This window comes from Amborella trichopoda, chromosome 2 (assembly GCF_054954075.1).
Source record: "Amborella trichopoda isolate Santa Cruz 75 chromosome 2, AtrichopodaSantaCruz75HAP2 v2.0, whole genome shotgun sequence".
Lineage (NCBI taxonomy): Eukaryota > Viridiplantae > Streptophyta > Magnoliopsida > Amborellales > Amborellaceae > Amborella > Amborella trichopoda.
Genome location: NC_142337.1, coordinates 62,747,379 through 62,765,375, shown reverse-complemented (window position 1 = coordinate 62,765,375; position 17,997 = coordinate 62,747,379). Strand labels below are relative to the sequence as shown.

The 17,997-nt window shown below is 32.9% G+C and overlaps 1 protein-coding gene across 18 annotated transcripts; it reads left to right on the top strand.

Moving 5' to 3' along the window:
* Positions 1-3,937: 3,937 nt before the first annotated feature.
* Positions 3,938-17,794, top strand: APG3 (Peptide chain release factor 1). Of its 18 annotated transcripts, none has more exons than XR_016050064.1 (16): positions 3,959-4,190; positions 6,822-6,878; positions 7,153-7,242; positions 7,968-8,048; positions 9,123-9,180; positions 9,277-9,377; positions 10,441-10,492; positions 11,220-11,269; positions 12,437-12,502; positions 12,581-12,745; positions 14,131-14,203; positions 14,472-14,604; positions 14,792-14,849; positions 16,460-16,507; positions 16,599-17,075; positions 17,315-17,794. XR_016050064.1 is itself a non-coding variant. In XM_088859351.1 (16 exons), exons 1-16 carry the CDS (start codon positions 4,050-4,052, stop codon positions 17,384-17,386), a joined length of 1,329 nt encoding a protein of 442 aa, XP_088715477.1. In that variant the 5' UTR covers positions 3,959-4,049; the 3' UTR covers positions 17,387-17,794. The 18 variants fall into 18 exon arrangements, 6 of the variants coding, with proteins under 6 accessions (XP_006855485.2, XP_088715477.1, XP_020529828.2 ...); XR_016050072.1 differs by having other exon boundaries at positions 11,220-11,273; positions 16,599-16,682; XR_016050074.1 differs by having other exon boundaries at positions 11,220-11,273.
* The last annotated feature ends 203 nt before the right edge of the window (positions 17,795-17,997 follow it).

Sequence of the window (17,997 nt, the reverse complement as noted above, 5' to 3'; positions counted from 1 at the left end):
TGGGAAAAATAATTTATTTATGCAACGTTATAGATACAAATAGCCTATATCAACCACTACATATAGAACAATAAATTTCAATTGATATAGTTTTAATAAAAAATATATATTTACAATGGTAGAGTAATTCACAATGCCAATACATATGGACTTGTTACAAATCTTCATTTCGACAAACTTGAATTAGTTCCTAAATGAGAAAAAAAAAATATTTATGCGACATTATAGATAAAAAAAGTCTGTATAAGTTACACTTAGAATGAAGAAAAAAATTACATTAATATAGTCATCCATAATGCCACTACACGTATATTTGACACAAAAAACATTCACAATGCCACAAATAAAAATTATAATGATATAGTCTGCACAATCCCAACTCGATTGAAATGATCAGAAATAGTCGTATATCTTAATTACAAATATGCAAGATAATATAATAAAAAATGCAAGCTTCAAACATGGCTACAACTCAATTATCAAGAACATATATTTTTTGCATTAAAAATTTAATAATAAAATTGAAAATTGCAAGATAATATAATTATCATACTTGCCATGATTTTTTTACAATGATATTCACTTTAATTCCTCATGATAATGCAGTTTAACAATATGTATTTTTTGCATTAAAAATTTTAAAAATTAAAAATACATTTTTAATGCAAAACTGCATTAAAAATATAATATAGTTTAACAACATGTATTTGTATAAGTATTTTTTTGCATTAACAACAAATAAAAAAAATACAGTTTTGCATTAAAAATATAATAACATGCCACGATTTTTTTACAATGATATTCACTTTAATTCCTTATGATAATACAGTTTTAATAACATGTATTTTTTGCATTAAAAATTAAAAAAATTAAAAATACATTTTTAATGCAAAACTGCATTAAAAATATAATACAGTTTAACAACATGTATTTGTTAATGTATTTTTTTGCATTAACAACAAAATAAAAAATACAGTTTTGCATTAAAAATATAATAACATGCCACGATTTTTTTACGATGATATTCACTTTAATTCCTCATGATAATACAGTTTAACAACATATATTTTTTGCATTAAAAATTTTTAAAATTAAAAATACATTTTTAATGCAAAACTGTATTAAAAATGTAATATAGTTTAACAACATGTATTTGTTAATGTATTTTTTTACATTAACAAGAAATTAAAAAATACAGTTTTGCATTAAAAATATAATAACATGCCACGATTTTTTTACAATGATATTCACTTTAATTCCTCATGAAAATACAGTTTAACAACATGTATTTTTTGCATTAAAAATTTAAAAAACTAAAAATACATTTTTAATGCAAAACTGCATTAAAAATGTAATACAGTTTAACAACATGTATTTGTATTTTTTTTTGCATTAACAACAAATTAAAAAATACAGTTTTGCATTAAAAATATAATAACATGCCACGATTTTTTTACAATGATATTCACTTTAATTCCTCATGATAATTCAATTTAACAATATGTATTTTTTGCATTAAAAATTTAAAAATACATTTTTAATGCAAAACTGCATTAAAAATATAATACAGTTTAACAACACGTATTTGTTAATGTATTTTTCTGCGTTAACAACAAATTAAAAAAATATAATTTCTCATTAAAAATATAATAACATGCCACAATTTTCTTACAATGATATTCACTTTAATTCCTCATGATAATATAGTTTAACAACATGTATTTTTTACATTAAAAATTTAAAAAATTAAAAATACATTTTTAATGCAAAGCAACATTAAAAATATAATACAGTTTAACAGCATGTATTTGTTAATGTATTTTTTTGCATTAACAAAAAATTAAAAAATACAGTTTTGTATTAAAAATATAATAACATGCCACAATTTTTTTACAATGATATTCACTTTAATTCCTCATGATAATACAGTTTAACAACATGTATTTTTTGCATTAAAAATTTAAAAAATTAAAAATACATTTTTAATGTAAAACTGTATTAAAATATAATACAGTTTAACAACATGTGTTTGTTAATGTATTTTTTTGCATTAACAACAAAATAAAAAATACAGTTTTGCATTAAAAATATAATAACATGCCACAATTTTTTACAATGAAATTCACTTTAATTCCTCATGATAATACAATTTAACAACATGTATTTTTTGCATTAAAAATTTAAAAAATAAAAAATACATTCTTAATGCAAAACGGCATTAAAAATATAATACAGTTTAACAACATGTATTTGTTAATGTATTTTTTTGCATTAACAACAAATTAAAAAATAAATTTTTACATTAAAAATATAATAACATGCCATGATTTTTTTACAATGATATTCACTTTATTTCCTCGTGATAATACAGTTTAACAACATGTAGTTTTTGCATTAAAAATTTAAAAAATTAAAAATAAATTTTTAATGCAAAACTACATTAAAAATATAATACAGCTTGACAACATGTATGTGTTAATGTATTTTTTTGCATTAACAACAATTTTAAAAATACAATTTTGAATTAAAAATATAATAACATGTATTCTTTTGCATAAATAATTTATCAACATGTAATTTTTTGAACTAGAAATTTAACAAAAAAAATTTAAAAAATTGTTTAATTCCTCATGATAATAAAAAACAGGTCAGTAATTTTCGAAAAATCACAATTTTTCCAAAAAATTGATCATGAATAAAAAAAAAAAAAAATACAGTTATTCACAGACCCACTTAACATCCGTCATTCCAACTAAAAAATTCACCTCAAATTGAATAAATTACATCAAATTGAATACATGTTTTGATAAACAACAATATAATGAATCAAAGCCCTATAATATTAATACATTATTATCAAAATATTAAATAAAATCGATTGAATTGAGGAAAAAAAAAAAAAAAACTTAGTTCTTCATAGACATCAGTCATTCAATATAAAAAATCAAGCTCAAATTGAATAAATCAGATAAAATTGAATACATGTGATGATAAACAACACTATAACGAATCAAAACCCTATAAATTCAACACATTTTTTGTAAAATATTTACTGAAATTGAGAGAATGGCGGAAAAAAAAAAAAACTCAGTCCATTTTTTTTTACAGACATCAGTCTTTTTTTCTCAAAAAATATAATCAAATTGAATACATGTGATGATAAACAATACTATAACGAATCAAAAGCCTATAAATTTAATGCATGATTTGTAAAATATTGACTGAATTTAATAGCATGGCGGAAAAAAAAAAAAAAAACACATTTCTTACATGTTTTCGGTGCACCCGTGCCTTCAAATTCAAAATTGATATGTATTCCTCCAAAATAATCACAAATTATGAACAAAAACTTATGAACAACACTCTTACGATCAATCCCCCTGAAATTTTATAAAAAATGATGCCCTTTTTCGCTTGAAATCAGTGAAATGACGAAAACCCTAAAACTCACTCTTTGATCTAAATTTTTTTGATAAAAAACGATGTTTTTTAATACATTTTATTCACTGAAATGGATGAGAAATTTGAATTAAAGCCTACAAGATTTGTTTATAAGGCTGAAAAAGGTGAAAAACAATAACAAAATGAAAAAAAAAAAAGAAATCCGTGAAGAACACTGTGCAACCCGTGTTCTTGGACGTAACTTGGTGAGACTCGCGATTCATTATTGAAAATCACCAGGTTCTCTCCAGACACGAGGGATTTCCGATTTTTTTATGGAACCGACTTGGTTGCTGACGATTTCCTAATCGAACAGGGTGAGTGCGGCTCGACTGGAAGAGTTTTCAAACGCTCGTCCTATGTTTGGCTCCATTACCACGCTCGTGTCTGGTTGGTCAACCCCTGAGAGAGCCAAATTGTCATATGTGAGAAGTTGGAGGACAGTTTCGTCATATTGTTTTGGTATTCTCAACACTTCACGTACTAACAGATAAATACCAAATTCCCGCTTCATTTTCCCACTCTTCCCTATCTTAGTGCAGAGGTGATCCATTTCTCTGCCATTTTTTATTTGTTATTTTCCGTTTTCCGCCAGAAATTACCAGAAAATGGGGGTTTTGCCCTCCTTATCCATCCCTCAAATTCCTTTTACTGCTAAAAAGACCGTCATTTTCCCAAGTTTCTGCAACAAAAACCAAGGAAAATGGTTGAAATTTCGACCCAAAAAGAGCAGGATTGTTTGCATGGCTGTAAGTTGAATTACATTGATAAGGGTTTCAGTATCACACCTGTTTTACAGTTGGAATGCGTTATGATTTATTTATTTGTACTTTTTGCACACCTGTTGTGAATTTGCCATGCGCCTTGAAATGACGTTTTGGGTTTTGCGAGGCAAGAATTTTTCAGATTTATTTGTAATTGATATGAGTGGTTTGCATTTTGAATGAGAATATGTATTTGCTCTTTTGTTTGGTTCTCAACCATTCGTGAGTAAATAGAGTTGTCTGGTGGATTAATATGAGAATTTTAGCTATGGTCTTCCAAATTTAACTAGTGGCTTTACTATTGAGAGAACAATAGCCAAAATTACTTCGACATCAAGCATTGTTAAGAAGTGGGTTGAGTCCTCAGAAGTGACTTAAGTATACACTTTAGGCTTCTTCTAAGGAGGTGGATATTATGTAGTTCATGGGTGTGAGGGCTAGGATTTTTAAATCATAATACAATGAGCTATGTTTATTGTGAAATTTCGATAATGTCTGTAACAGTAAGTTATAACTTATAAGAGCTGTTTTTATTTGCTTGTATTCTGATGGCACTCAGCTTTACAAGGCTTCTTTGTTTAAACTCTAATTAATAGGGAAATTTATCAAATTACCAATGAGAGATGAACAATTTAACACCTTACTGATGTCTTTTGATTTAATTTCAAAATACCCATAGAAAGCACATGGTTTTGAGCTGGAATATTTGCACATGGGTAGAATGTTAAATAGTTCATCTCATATGGGTATTTGATAAATTTTGCCAATTCCTATTATCTCACGTCATACTCTTTGTTTGACAGGGGACTAACTTTTGGTTACTTAGTTGCAAATAGTATGAGATTCAACAAAGGAGTAATAAACGATTTGAAGTTTGTATTGGGAGTGCAATATTTCTCCCATTTGCAATGTTATTCAGCATATTTCTTTCTATGAATACACATGTATTTTCCGAGAAACATGAATATGCATGTATAGTGTGCCAAGTACTACACGAAATAGGAAGAAAACCATCACGAGTATAACTAAATGCAAAATATTTTTAGTATTTATTTATTTCTATATCATCATAATCATCATTGCCATCTGCTCTATTAAGGACCATAAACTCAGTGAGGCCATATGTCCCCATATCTTTTCTCACTATTTCCAACCATATCCTTTTGGGTCTACTTTTTGCCCTTTTTGAGCCTTTCACTTGATCTAACTTGTACCTCATAACAGGTGCTAAATTAGCTCTATGCCACACATGGTCAGCCCACCTAAGTCTACTCTCTCTCATCTTATCGCCGATTGGTGCCACACCTAATCCAGAATGTATTCATTTCGAATTCTATCCCTTTTGTCTTGCCACTCACTCATCTCAATATCCTCATCTTTGCTATACTCATTGGATATATATTTTTTGACGGCCCAACATTCTATATGTTGTTAAAAAAATTGGAGAAAGTGGACTGCTAGGCCTGCATCATGCCAAGAGTAGTGTTATAATCATGTGATTAAATACCATAATGCTGCGAGAAAAGGGGTGGGTGATGTTTTTAGTTGCTTATTGGATATGTTACTGATGTAGAAAAAAGAATCTTATAGAGGAAGAAACAATCCAATAATCAATTGATTGGAAAATTAAAGAGGAAGCCTGCAAGCCAGGCTTTGGCTCTGCATTGGTTACACCGGAAAAAATATCTCAAAACTCAACTTGATCCTAAATTCCACACATAGACCCCTATTTATGATAAAAGACATTGGAGCTCATGAAATACTAATTCAAATTGAAATAGAAGCCCTAATCAAAACAAAATTTGTAATGATATTTTACCCCTTTCTTCTTGGATTCCACAACCACTCTAATCACTTTTCTAAAAGTTTGAAAATCCTAAAAATATAAAGAAATCATAGGATCCCAAATTTTTTTTAGAAAACCTAAAAATAAACCCTAAATTTAAAATTAAAATATACAACCTTTGCACAAATTAAAAATAAGAATAATTTTGTCCTTCACTAGTTATTGTAATTATAAGGTTCTACTTGGTGGGGTGCTTGGCATTCTTCGTCAACTTAGTGCTGATATCAATTAATAAGTTAATATTCAAGCATGGTGTTATCTTAATGTTAGTATTAAATAAAATGATAAAGCTCCTTAATATTAGCGATATCTGTCAATCAAATTCCTATAAATTGATGTTGTTGGGGTTGATTTTTTTTAGGCAGTGTAACTCTGAATTGATAGCATAGGAAGGTCACACTATACACACTCACATATTTGATCCTAGTTATTCATGTGTTAAAAATGCATGAAATCTATTCCAAGTAGTACTGTAACTCAGCTTTCATCTGATATGCCGGTAGAAGCTGTACTAATATTTCCAATCTTTGTCATGCATATGTTATATATTTATGGCTCTCTATTCATGCTTTATATATACGTTTGATTTGTCAATAATATCAAGGAAATCAATTTTTTGGAAAATTTTCTACCACTTTCTGAAATATAGAAAAGGAAAGAAATCATGTGTGTCTTTTCTGGTAATTTAATGCCCACAGTGCTCATCTATTTCTCTTTTTCATCTTTTGATCTACTTTAGCCTTTTTTTTTTTTTTTTCAATTTCATGCAGGAACCATATTTGATTACAAAGTTGGATTCCGCTGAGAAGACATGGAAAGAATTGTCGGTATGCTTTTAGGATGACATATAGTTGAAATAATCTTCCAATACTGAAGCTTGCATCTTCTTAAGGATTGATTTCATCAACATATAAGAAAAGCTCATATGAAATAGACAATATGTGCTTCTAGAGGCATAAAATTCTATAAGCCTGTAGCCTTCCTTTCCAATCGAAAATTAGCTTTTCTATCTGTAAACTAGCATAATGCCTTGAAACATCCTTTATTATTCATCAACTATCAATCTTTGGTTTTCTTAGAAATAACGATCTTTCTTTTCAGAGTTTGTCATTCCTCCCTGAATCATATAAAGGAAGCAATGAGATGTTGAGGGTTATAGAACCTTTGTGTAAATTTTCATCCCAACTAATGGTACTGAGGCTCAGCAATGATGTGTCTTCTATCCCCATAGGACCAGTGAATCCCTCGACAATTGCTTTATATTTTATCGTGGACAAGACCTGGAAAGCCTGCAAGATGCGCCTTAAAATTTGGCTTAGTCTGTAAATACTTGTTTGAGTACAGAAGGTCAAGGATTCAAGCCCTTGAAGTTCTTCCCAAAAACAAGCTGAGCTTTTTTCTATCCTTTGTCCCTTAAGCTTCGGCTGCCTGGGTGGGAAAGGCCAATAGTTCGAACCATTGAAGTTTGTTTTAAACACCAAACAAGCCGACGTACCTTTTTTTCGGATAACCTCCAGGACCTGAATTTTTCTTGGAGTTTTTCATCAAGAGGGGGGGCAGTGGGCAATCTCTGTGACGTTGTTGTAATCTGTGGCGTGAAAGTCTTAGTCGTTGTCTGCCACAAGCTTGAGAATTCATTGATTGTGGTTCTTAATGGCAGTCATTCTAAATATTTCACAAAGGCTGCTGTTAAAATATGGGCTTTTAGGAACTTCTTTTCCATGGAGTTCAAGGATCAGAACTAGTTTGTTTCTCAAACTCTGTATTTTTATAAAAGCTCTTCATACGTCTTATGTGGTGATTGACGATGTTCCGTTTACAAACTTGAATTACCTACAATGTTTGTTTATTTATTGTAAATCTGAAAATATGCAAGGTCTTATATAAAAATTAAAACTACATGTTTTGATTTTTAGGTTAAGCTGGCTGATCCTGATGTGGTCTCAAATCATAATGAGTACCAACAGCTTGCTCAATCCATGGCAGAGCTTGAAGAGGTATATGGAAGGTGATCTAGGTTCATTAAATTTTCATATGTATATATGATTGACAACCCCTTGTAATACAGAGGATAATCTTAGAATGGGTTGTGATGGGTGTATTTATCATAAATTCATTACTTTTTATTTAGAAAATTATTTTTCATTTGGTAATTTTATCTTTAATTAGAGTATTTTGGAATTTTTACTAAAGTACAATGGCGTTTTTGAAGTTGGTTTCCTAGAACATTATTTGTAGAATACTACAATATGTTTGCTTATATTAAAAATTTCAACTTTGCCCTTGCAAAGATGACTAAAGTACCCATTGTTTTTTGGTAATTACATATAAACCCTTCTTTAATGAGCAAGTTACCATAGAAAGTCACTTTTTTTTTTTTTTTAAAAAGAAACCACATCTCTCATAAATCCACCCTCACAACTCATTATAACATTAACCTTTGTATTTTCGAAGGTTGTGAATTGCACATTGAGAGAGAGAGAGAGAGAGAGAGAGAGAGAGAGAGAGAGAGAGAGACTAAAAACCTGCCTATGAGCTAATTACTACAGCACTTTGCTTATGGCTCATCACCGGGCAAATTCTAATAGACAACCACAATTATCCAAACTTTTTTGAATTTTTATTTTTTTCTACCAATTGGTTTTACCTGGAAGTTGGGTTGTGTGTACATCTAACCATCATGTACCCAAAAAAAAGAAAAAGGAAATAAAAAAGAAAGTGACTAAAATACCCCTGAAATAATTCATAGGGTTGTTTTGGTTTTTTCTTGTTTATTTTTATTTTTTTTTAGTTGCGCTTCAGTAAGACCACCCTCTTGGAATTTGAGGTTAAACTGATTTGTAAAAAAATGGTTAATATTTAAGCACTATCGGACAACTGTGGCTGTTCGATGTAACTTTGATGGTAATGAGCCATGGGTGAAGTACCATAAAAACTCACGGGCATTTTAGTTTTCCTCGTATCTGTGTGTGAACGGGTGCATGCACGTCCATGCCTGCGTGTATGCATTTGTATGCATATGTTGCCAAATTTTCATGATAGTTTCTTTATCTTATTTGCGACCCTTTTAGGTGGTGATGATCTATAGAAAGTTCAAGGATTGTGAAAAGCAAATCCAGGAAACAAAAGGTGTGGTTTAAGAACTTTAACATCAAGCAAATTGTTTTTTTTAATAGTTAAAATTAATTTCAATAGTTTCCGCTGATGCCATGTTTTTAATTGCAGAACTGGCAAAAGAGGATGGAGACCAAGATATGGTAGAAATGATAACTTCTGAACTTGAAAGTTTATCTAGTCAACTCAGAGAGCTTGAGGCGCAGCTGAAGGTCATTCATAAAATTTTTTATTCATAAAATTTTTTATTCCATACTCCTGCAAATTAGGTTTTAATTTCTTATAGCTAACTTTGTCTAATATCTACTTAACTTCATTGAGCTCGAGATGCTGTAAATCTGGTAACGGGAACTTGTGCTTGTTCATCATTATTGGGTTGGAAGGGATGTAGAAGACATGTTTTAATCATTTGAAGCAAATAAAATTAGAATACCAATTGCAATTGGGAGATTAGTTTTCGTTTTGCCTGGTGTTTGAGCTATGTAGAATTTTGCTTCAATACTTGGTTGTTGTGTCCAAATGCAGGATCTTATTGAAACATTTGCTCATGTTCAAAACACAAGTCTTCAAACAAAGGGAGACCTGTTTGAAAGGATGTGGAATACATGTTAGAACATGCTTTCGATTGTTCATCATCATTGGGATGGGAGGGATGTAGAACACATGTTTTAGTCCTTTGAAGCAAAGAAAGTCAGGAAACCTATTGCAATTGGAATACAAGTTTTCTTCTGTGTGGTGTTTGAGAATTCAGCCATGTGGAATTGCCCTGGTCCTTGGCCATTGTGCTCAAATACAGTGTCTAGTTGAAGCATTTGCTCATGTTTGAAATATAAAATATAATTATTTAGTGTTTGCTGTTTCTTGTTTTTCAGTGGTTAGTTCCTCTATTATATCCCAGTGGGTAGTTTGGTGGGCAAGGATGCCTGCGGAGTTAGTTACTGTTATATTTGCAACATTCTTACTGTTGGTATTCTGCACTGACATCACTGTTATGCTTTTGACCTAATCATTTGTATGGTTATTTTTAACATGGATACTGATAGACACCAATTTTTTTTATTAAAAAAAAATCATTAAAAAAAAAAAAAGGGATACTGATAGGAATGTCTGGATGCAACTACGTGTATGCAAACTTATATGAGTGATATGTTACTAGTAAAACAATCACTGATAGAATTATGGAAATGTTTCGTTGCATTAATCTTGAGACTCTTGAATTTTTTATACAATGGTCGTTGATCTGCTTAACTCATTCAAAGGCTCTTTATTGTATAGGTGCTATTGCTTCCCTCTGATCCTCTAGATGCCCGAAATATCTTGCTTGAAGGTAGATCTTAGTCCTGCTTTTATGACAGTGAAGTTGTGCTTCTTTGAAGCTTCATGATATAAAGTTGTGTGTTTATATTATGTTTGGAGTCTCCATCCCTATGTTAAAGAGTTCCTAAGAATGAACTTTTGTTTTGTCATTGGAGTACATTGCTGTAATTTTACAATGCTGGGTTGGTAATGAACTCTTAGCATTCGTTGTGAAATTATGTACGATCAGTAACGTGCGAGATGGGTTATACACTCTTGTGAAAACATTTTAAAATTCATTTGCAGAATTTTTGGTGTTTACATCAAAAGTTTCTATACATAGATAACAATGGTTATGTTTGATGGGAGATTTATTCATTAGATTGTTAACATACATAGATAACTATTTATGTTGTTGCTGTATATTGGACTTATTGTTTGGGACTATTGCATGTTCTTTACATTGGGCATTCTGAGATGCACTCTTTTTAAGTTTGTCTTATGGCACATTAATGGCATAAGAGAAACTGCCATGTCAGCTTGAATAATTATAATATTTAGTTTTTAGGTTATTGATTCACACGTACACACTCATGCATTCCCGGATGCACACACAAACACGAACATACAGGCATGTGTGCATTTCATGCAATGCCAGAATTCGTGCTTGTAATGTTGCCTTAAGACACCTTGAGGTTTCTTTCTGTATCAAACAGTTATATTTCCTTTGTTAATTTCTTTGCATATCTCTTATGCAGTGAGGGCAGGGACTGGAGGTGACGAAGCAGGAATATGGGCTGGTGATCTTGTAGGTACATGCTGCTTTTTCCATCCTGATTCTTTGCTGTAATGTCTCTTGTAATCTTAATATATATCTCGATGCATATAGAAATGCTCCATCCTGATTCTTTGCTGTAATGTTTCTTGTAATCTTAATATATATCTCAATACATATAGAAATGCACATGTCATAATTCTACATTTTCTGGTGTTTGGAAATGCCTGCTTGGTTTGTGCGGGGATGCATGCATGCCGTCATGTGGCAAAACACTTATTTTCATGTTTGATATCAAGAAAGACAAGCATATTCATGATGATATGCAGATTTGAGGAGATTTTTCGAGCATGTGTGTTGATACCAAGGTTTAAAAGCACCCAAAATATCAGAATCTTGCCCTTTGCGTATTATAATATATTATTAGGCAATATGTAGGTTAAAAAGGGTGAGATCTGGCCAAAAGCCCAGTATCTCAGGATATTGCCCATGGCCGATCACTGATGTAGCGCCTGATATATATTTTCCTATTGGCGAGGTTTTAAACATTGGCAGATGCAGAAGTTTATACTTAGGGTCCCTGCTCTTCACATATTCTCAGATTCGCATAAGTTATTGTCTTGAAAATTCATGGCTGGTTAAGGTTTGTTGAAATGGATTATGCAACTTTTGCTCCTTGAATAGAGTTCAGTTTTGGCAGATGAGAAAATGTTCATTTTACTTATATGTCCTATATGTGTCATCGGGCAATAAGTTGGGTCCTAGTCTTGGACTGCATAGTGAACTTGTATGAAGAGTTCTAGACGACTGGCTTCTGGGATCAAGAATATTAGCTCTCATAGCTTTTATAATTTTCTCCATTGTTTGGCTGGTGTAGTTCTATCTGCAGTTCTCTCTTACTCGCTTAGAGGCTATGCCCTTTGTACTGTAATCTTAAATAAGTTATTACTTGTTTTGGGATCAATCTGAACTGGTGCAGCAAAACCATGATATTAATTATTGAGCAAGTTTTTAAAGTCGTTTACAATTATACCTACCTGAGCTCAGCTACATTGTAAAATAAAGTGCCATTTTAAGATCAATATGAGAACACAAACGTCATAGCTTGAAATGTCTTTTGCCCTTAATGGAGTTATGATTAAGTAAATGGTCGATATTATTATGGATAAATGATAATCATCCCAGGTAATGGCTTTTCAGGTGCGCATGTACCAGAAGTATAGTGAACTCAATTCCTGGAAGTGCACTCCAGTTTCTAGCTCAGAGGTACTTTTAGTTTGTTTAGTACTACATCATAACATTCTTGAGATGATATGAACTACATCATGAAATTACCTTGTCCAGGCTGAAAAGGGAGGATACAAGACATTTGTGGTGGAAATCAAGGGAAAACGTGTGTATAGTAAATTGAAGTATGAGTCTGGTGTTCACCGTGTTCAACGTGTTCCGCTCACAGAATCACAAGGTCGGGTGCATACATCAACAGCTACTGTTGCTATTATGCCAGAGGTATGAACTTCTATTTGTAACGACATTATGGGATCATGCTTTGTTTCTCTTTTGAAAAAAATAATGGGACTAACTAAAAAAAAGGAATAAAAATATAAAAAATTGATGGAGATGTATGAAGCAAAGTGGATAGGTTGGAAGCCTTGGGGAAATGTTTATGAAAGCTATAAAATTGGTACTTATTAAGAAACTGATTTGATACTCAAGGGAACTGTGAACATGCACTGCATTTCAGTAAAACTTAATGCATGATGATAACCAGTAAGAAACTTGAACTGAACTCTCTCTCTCTCTATGCACACACACGCATACGCAATGTGAACATGAACACTGCATGTTCAAGGGAACTGTGAACATATGTATATGTATGTATACATACACACATAGGAAAAAGATTACAAATGCTGGTTTGTGTTTACTGTAGGAGCTTCCCAATATAGATCTAAAGTTGGCGATCTAACATCCCATGTTGTGTGATGGTTTTTATTTTTATTTTTAATAAATCAGATTGACATGAAATTTTGGGGTTTACTTATTTTCAGCATGGCGCATCCAAATAAAATATTTAAAAGATATTTGAAACCTAAAAAATGACCTAATTACCCCCGAACTTCAAAATGGGTGGTTGTAAGAGTGTCAATGAATAGACATAAAGCTCCAAAAAAAAAATTCTCAGACTTTGTGATTCACCCGAAGCCAGGATACTCAAACTATAGAGCATTTTATAATTGTACTTAACAATTTCAGACACTTATATACCCTTGTTTTGTACATAGAGAATTTTTTTAGTAAGGGTATATTTTATCATTAAGAGTGTGACATCATCCACATGGGGTGTGACATCACCCATATGGAGTACATTACTAGCATTTAATGCTCCATTTAGGTGATGTCACACCCCTCCTAATAATTAAAAATGCCCTTATGCAAAAAATGCTCTATGTACAAAACAATGGTATGTAAGTGTCTAAAATTTGTTGAGTACAATTATGCTCAATAGTGCGAACACCCTAACATAACCTATCATTTTCTGTTGAGTACTATTATAAAATTTTAGACATTTACCCTAAGGTATAACCTATTGTTTTCTGTTGTGTCTGGCATTTGCATAGTCAACAAGCCACAGTTTATGAAATTAATGAAGTCTAATTAATCTTTTGGTTTGATTTGAACCAACATTATTATTATATAAGTGCTCAATGCTCCAGTTTTTGCTTAGAAGTTTCTTAGGAACATCTGTGGCGTTATCTTAGATTCGAACGGTCTCTGTTGAGTAATTATGAATCTTTTACAAGCAGTGAAATGTTTGAATAATGTCATAATTGAGTCAGCCTTTTACCAATTTATTGATATTCGTATCCTTTCTTTGTTGTAATGTATTTAAGGCTGATGAAGTGGATGTCGTAATTGATCCGAAGGATATTGAACTTTCAACAGCAAGGTCTGGTGGCGCTGGAGGTATTGGCAGTGAAGCATTATATACTTTTTGTGTTATTCTACTGTTTGAATTAGCGGATTAATTATTGCATGTCAGGGTTTCAGTATATGCATTATTTATAAGATATGAATTCGGATATGATCCAACAGTCTCAAATGCTGTGGTACTTCCTCTTGTCATTTATGATTTAACTCTTGTTTTGTGAGCAAGGGAAAAGTTGATGACCGGTTTTTGTGGGGAATGAACATGAGGCTATCTTGTCTTTTGATTTAAATGGGCTCATTGCAGGTCAGAATGTCAATAAGGTGGAGACTGCCATTGACCTTTTCCATAAACCAACTGGAATTCGCATCTTTTGTACTGAAGAAAGGACTCAGTTTCAAAACAAGAATCGTGCTTTTCAGTTGCTCCGAGCAAAACTGTGAGTGTTTGTGGTTTTCAGAGGCTTCCCAACTTCTTTGAGTACTATGTGAAGATAAAGAATATTTTGGATTATTCACCAAACTATGCTTTTGGCCATATCATTATTAGATTCGTTGTTTAATTATTGTGTATTTCTGCACATGCATGTGTAATATCCATCCATCCAAATTTGTTTTTGGATTCAGGTATGAAATGAAAGTAAGAGAACAACAAGAGAAGATAAGGAACCAGCGGAAATCTCAGGTTTGCTTTAAAATATAATTTGTATGGCCAATAAACTTGATCAGTGTGATAGTGAGGGGTTGAATTGTTTTCTCCATCTGTGTTTGTTATTCGAAACTCAAATTAAAGAATGCTTTAAAATCCTTATCAAGTGATGGCTTGCTGTCTTCTACCTTCACTTTTTTGCTTGGTTAAGCTTTAATTACTCTTGATTCCAGGAAGTTACAAAATTTGTACAAACTTTATTTTTTTTTGTATTGTTAATTGTTACGAAATTACAATGTTTTTATGCAAGTACTTAATCCACTTAAGTGAAATAACCAAAGTACTTGTGCACAGGAATCACCATTGGGGGATGCATTGTTGAACAATGTCTTTTTTTTTGAAAGTTCAAACAGTGCAAGTACTTGATCTCCTTGAATATCCTTTAGGATGTAGGCGGGCTGGTGTGCCCCTGCACTCACCATATGTTGTTAAACATCACTCATGCCCATGGCATGGGAAAGAAGGGTGCAAACAACAGGATATTTTGAGGAGTCACTTGAACATTTTCCCAATCTTGTGATTGTGTTGCTAGTGGACCTACATCTGGAAAGCCAGCCCATATATAAGTGTGCTATGCACATGTTACTTCAATGTAGAAGTCATATGTTGCAAGGTGTAGGGGTGCTAGTTTTTTAGGATACTAGGGGCAAATTTATCATTATACCCCCTTCATCTCTCTCTTGATAATTTCGTGTAGATTCTCACTTTTTTATCTAGAATAAGAAAAGGCCGTAACCCGGTGCTGGTCCTGCCTACGCATGGTCCCGGGAGGGGTGGACTGGAAATGGTCCTAACCTTTGGCTTTTTTATGCACAAAATGGACGCTCTCAGGACTTGAACCCACGCTCTTGCGCTGGCGACCCGAGCCTTTTACCTTCACACCAAGTGATGGCCCCTCTTTTTTTATCTAGAATACATGCCCTAAAAAGGGTTAACAGAAAATTGTCCTGATAAAAAGAAATTTAGGATAACCTACTTTTCCATTTCCCAGCGACTTTCTTCATGGAATTATAAACAAAGGATGAACCGGATACAACTGTGTCTTGTCGGATCGTTCAAGATCACTGGTGAGGATTGCATGACAGTTGAGATATTTAGCAGTGCAGTTTCAGACCCTTTCGAGAGCCTTCTGTGCTGGATGTCTTCACCATGTCTAACTATCTGGAAAAACCAGTTAGTCCTTGGATATGATATGCCTATCGTTCTCTTCTGCAACCTCCATTTTCTTATGAAAGACACTGCCTCAACTCTTAATTTTTTCTCTTTTTAAAGTGAAAATTTGAATTACTTCAGATTCTTTATGTTTCTTGTGTGTCTCTTTTACATTGACTACCTCTACATGTATATATGCTGACTTTGCTGTAAGCTGTCGTTGGCGATATGCGTGCCATTTGTCATTTGTGGGTGCTAAATGATAAAGTATAAGATTTTTTTTTATTTGAAGTTTATGCTCTCTACGCGATGCTACCTATGCCTTAGCCTCTGTGAACTATGTGCCTTACATATGACTATGGAACGATGCACTCTTTATGGAATGCTTCCTCCGAAGTCTCGATACCAAAATATGGGTTTTGCATGATGGGCAGGTTGGTACAGGTGCCCGCTCAGAAAAGATCCGAACATACAACTACAAGGTTCTTTTTTCAAGCGGTGGTGTCGATAATAATGGTTTTGTGAGCAATCAGTGATGTATTTCTTGATTTTACATGCATATTGTTTTGACAGGACAACCGAGTCACTGATCACCGGCTGAAGATGAACTTTGAACTCACATCCTTCCTTTCAGGCGATATTGAAACCGCCGTTCAGGTTTTATTCTCATTACATAGCATATTTTTCATCCTCGTGTTTAGTTTTTTAGATAGGGATGCTTCTACCTTAGCAGGCATTTTGAAGATCGTTCTGCAGTACCATATATATCCATGACCACATACGAACCTTGCATAATATAAATACAACTGATTGGGGAAAACTAGAATAATTTACCCCTCTCTCTCTCTCTCTCTCTCTTGCTCACTCTGTGTGTGTGCATGTGTGTGTGTGTGCATCTGTGTGTGTGTGTACATGTCTTTTTGGCGGCGGGGGGGGCGGGGGGGGGGGGGGGCGGGGTGTGCGATCTGAGAATAAGATCCAAATGTTATCCACCTTCAAGGTCCAACATGGTGGTTATTCAATTTGCATTAGGTTCACAACATTTCACCAGTGAGTCCTGATCCCATTTACACGTGTCAGAGTTTAGAACTCGAATGAGGTTACATTATCCCATCGACGAATGCCATCAGTTGTCATTACTCATTAATATGCTTTACTATGTCACAGACAGCCACTCAAGTTAGGGTTTTTTTTTGTTCTTTATTTTTCTGTCTTTGTGGGTTTACTCGTGGTTTGTTTGGGCTGGACATTTGACGGTTTTGACCATGTGATGCTTTGGTTGGTTGCAGTCCTGTGTTTCTATGGAGCAAAAAGAACTACTTGAGGAGCTTGCTGAATCTGTGACTTCACCTATGCCCTAACCTGTTGATGGGTGATCATCTATGTTTGCTTGATGGTCTTATCGAAGCCAAAGCCCCTCATTTACAACACACTGCAAGAAGTAGGACTCTGTACAGCGAACTTCTCAGTGTTACGTTGACATGCATATGTACTATTATTTCACCGGGTATCATTTGATTTTTGTTATATTTATCTAGTTCAGTCTGTAATTATATCCTTTTATCATTTACTTATCTTTTCAAAAATATACTTGATGCCAGCATAAAGCGTCATTCCCATGTATAACTGTGTTAGTGTTAATTGGGCAATCCCTCTGAGTGATTTGAGGAAAAATTTCACAAAAAAGTTCATTATAGTTTATCTTCAGTGTCTTGTATATTTAGATTATTTATATTCAGCAAGAAATGGGGTTAGCCACAAAAGAAAAAGGGTAATTGTCGTTGGACATTGGACCATTTGTTGAGTAATTTTTTGGCCACTTTTTAGAATAACCATTTCAATTGCAAAGAGGACGAGAACACCTGTATCCAACTGATCAAAGTTTTTTAGTGAGATTGTCCTTGTTGATGTAAGCTCTATTTTGGATATGGCGATTTAATCGCCATACCAAACCGCTCTACTCTAAAAATAG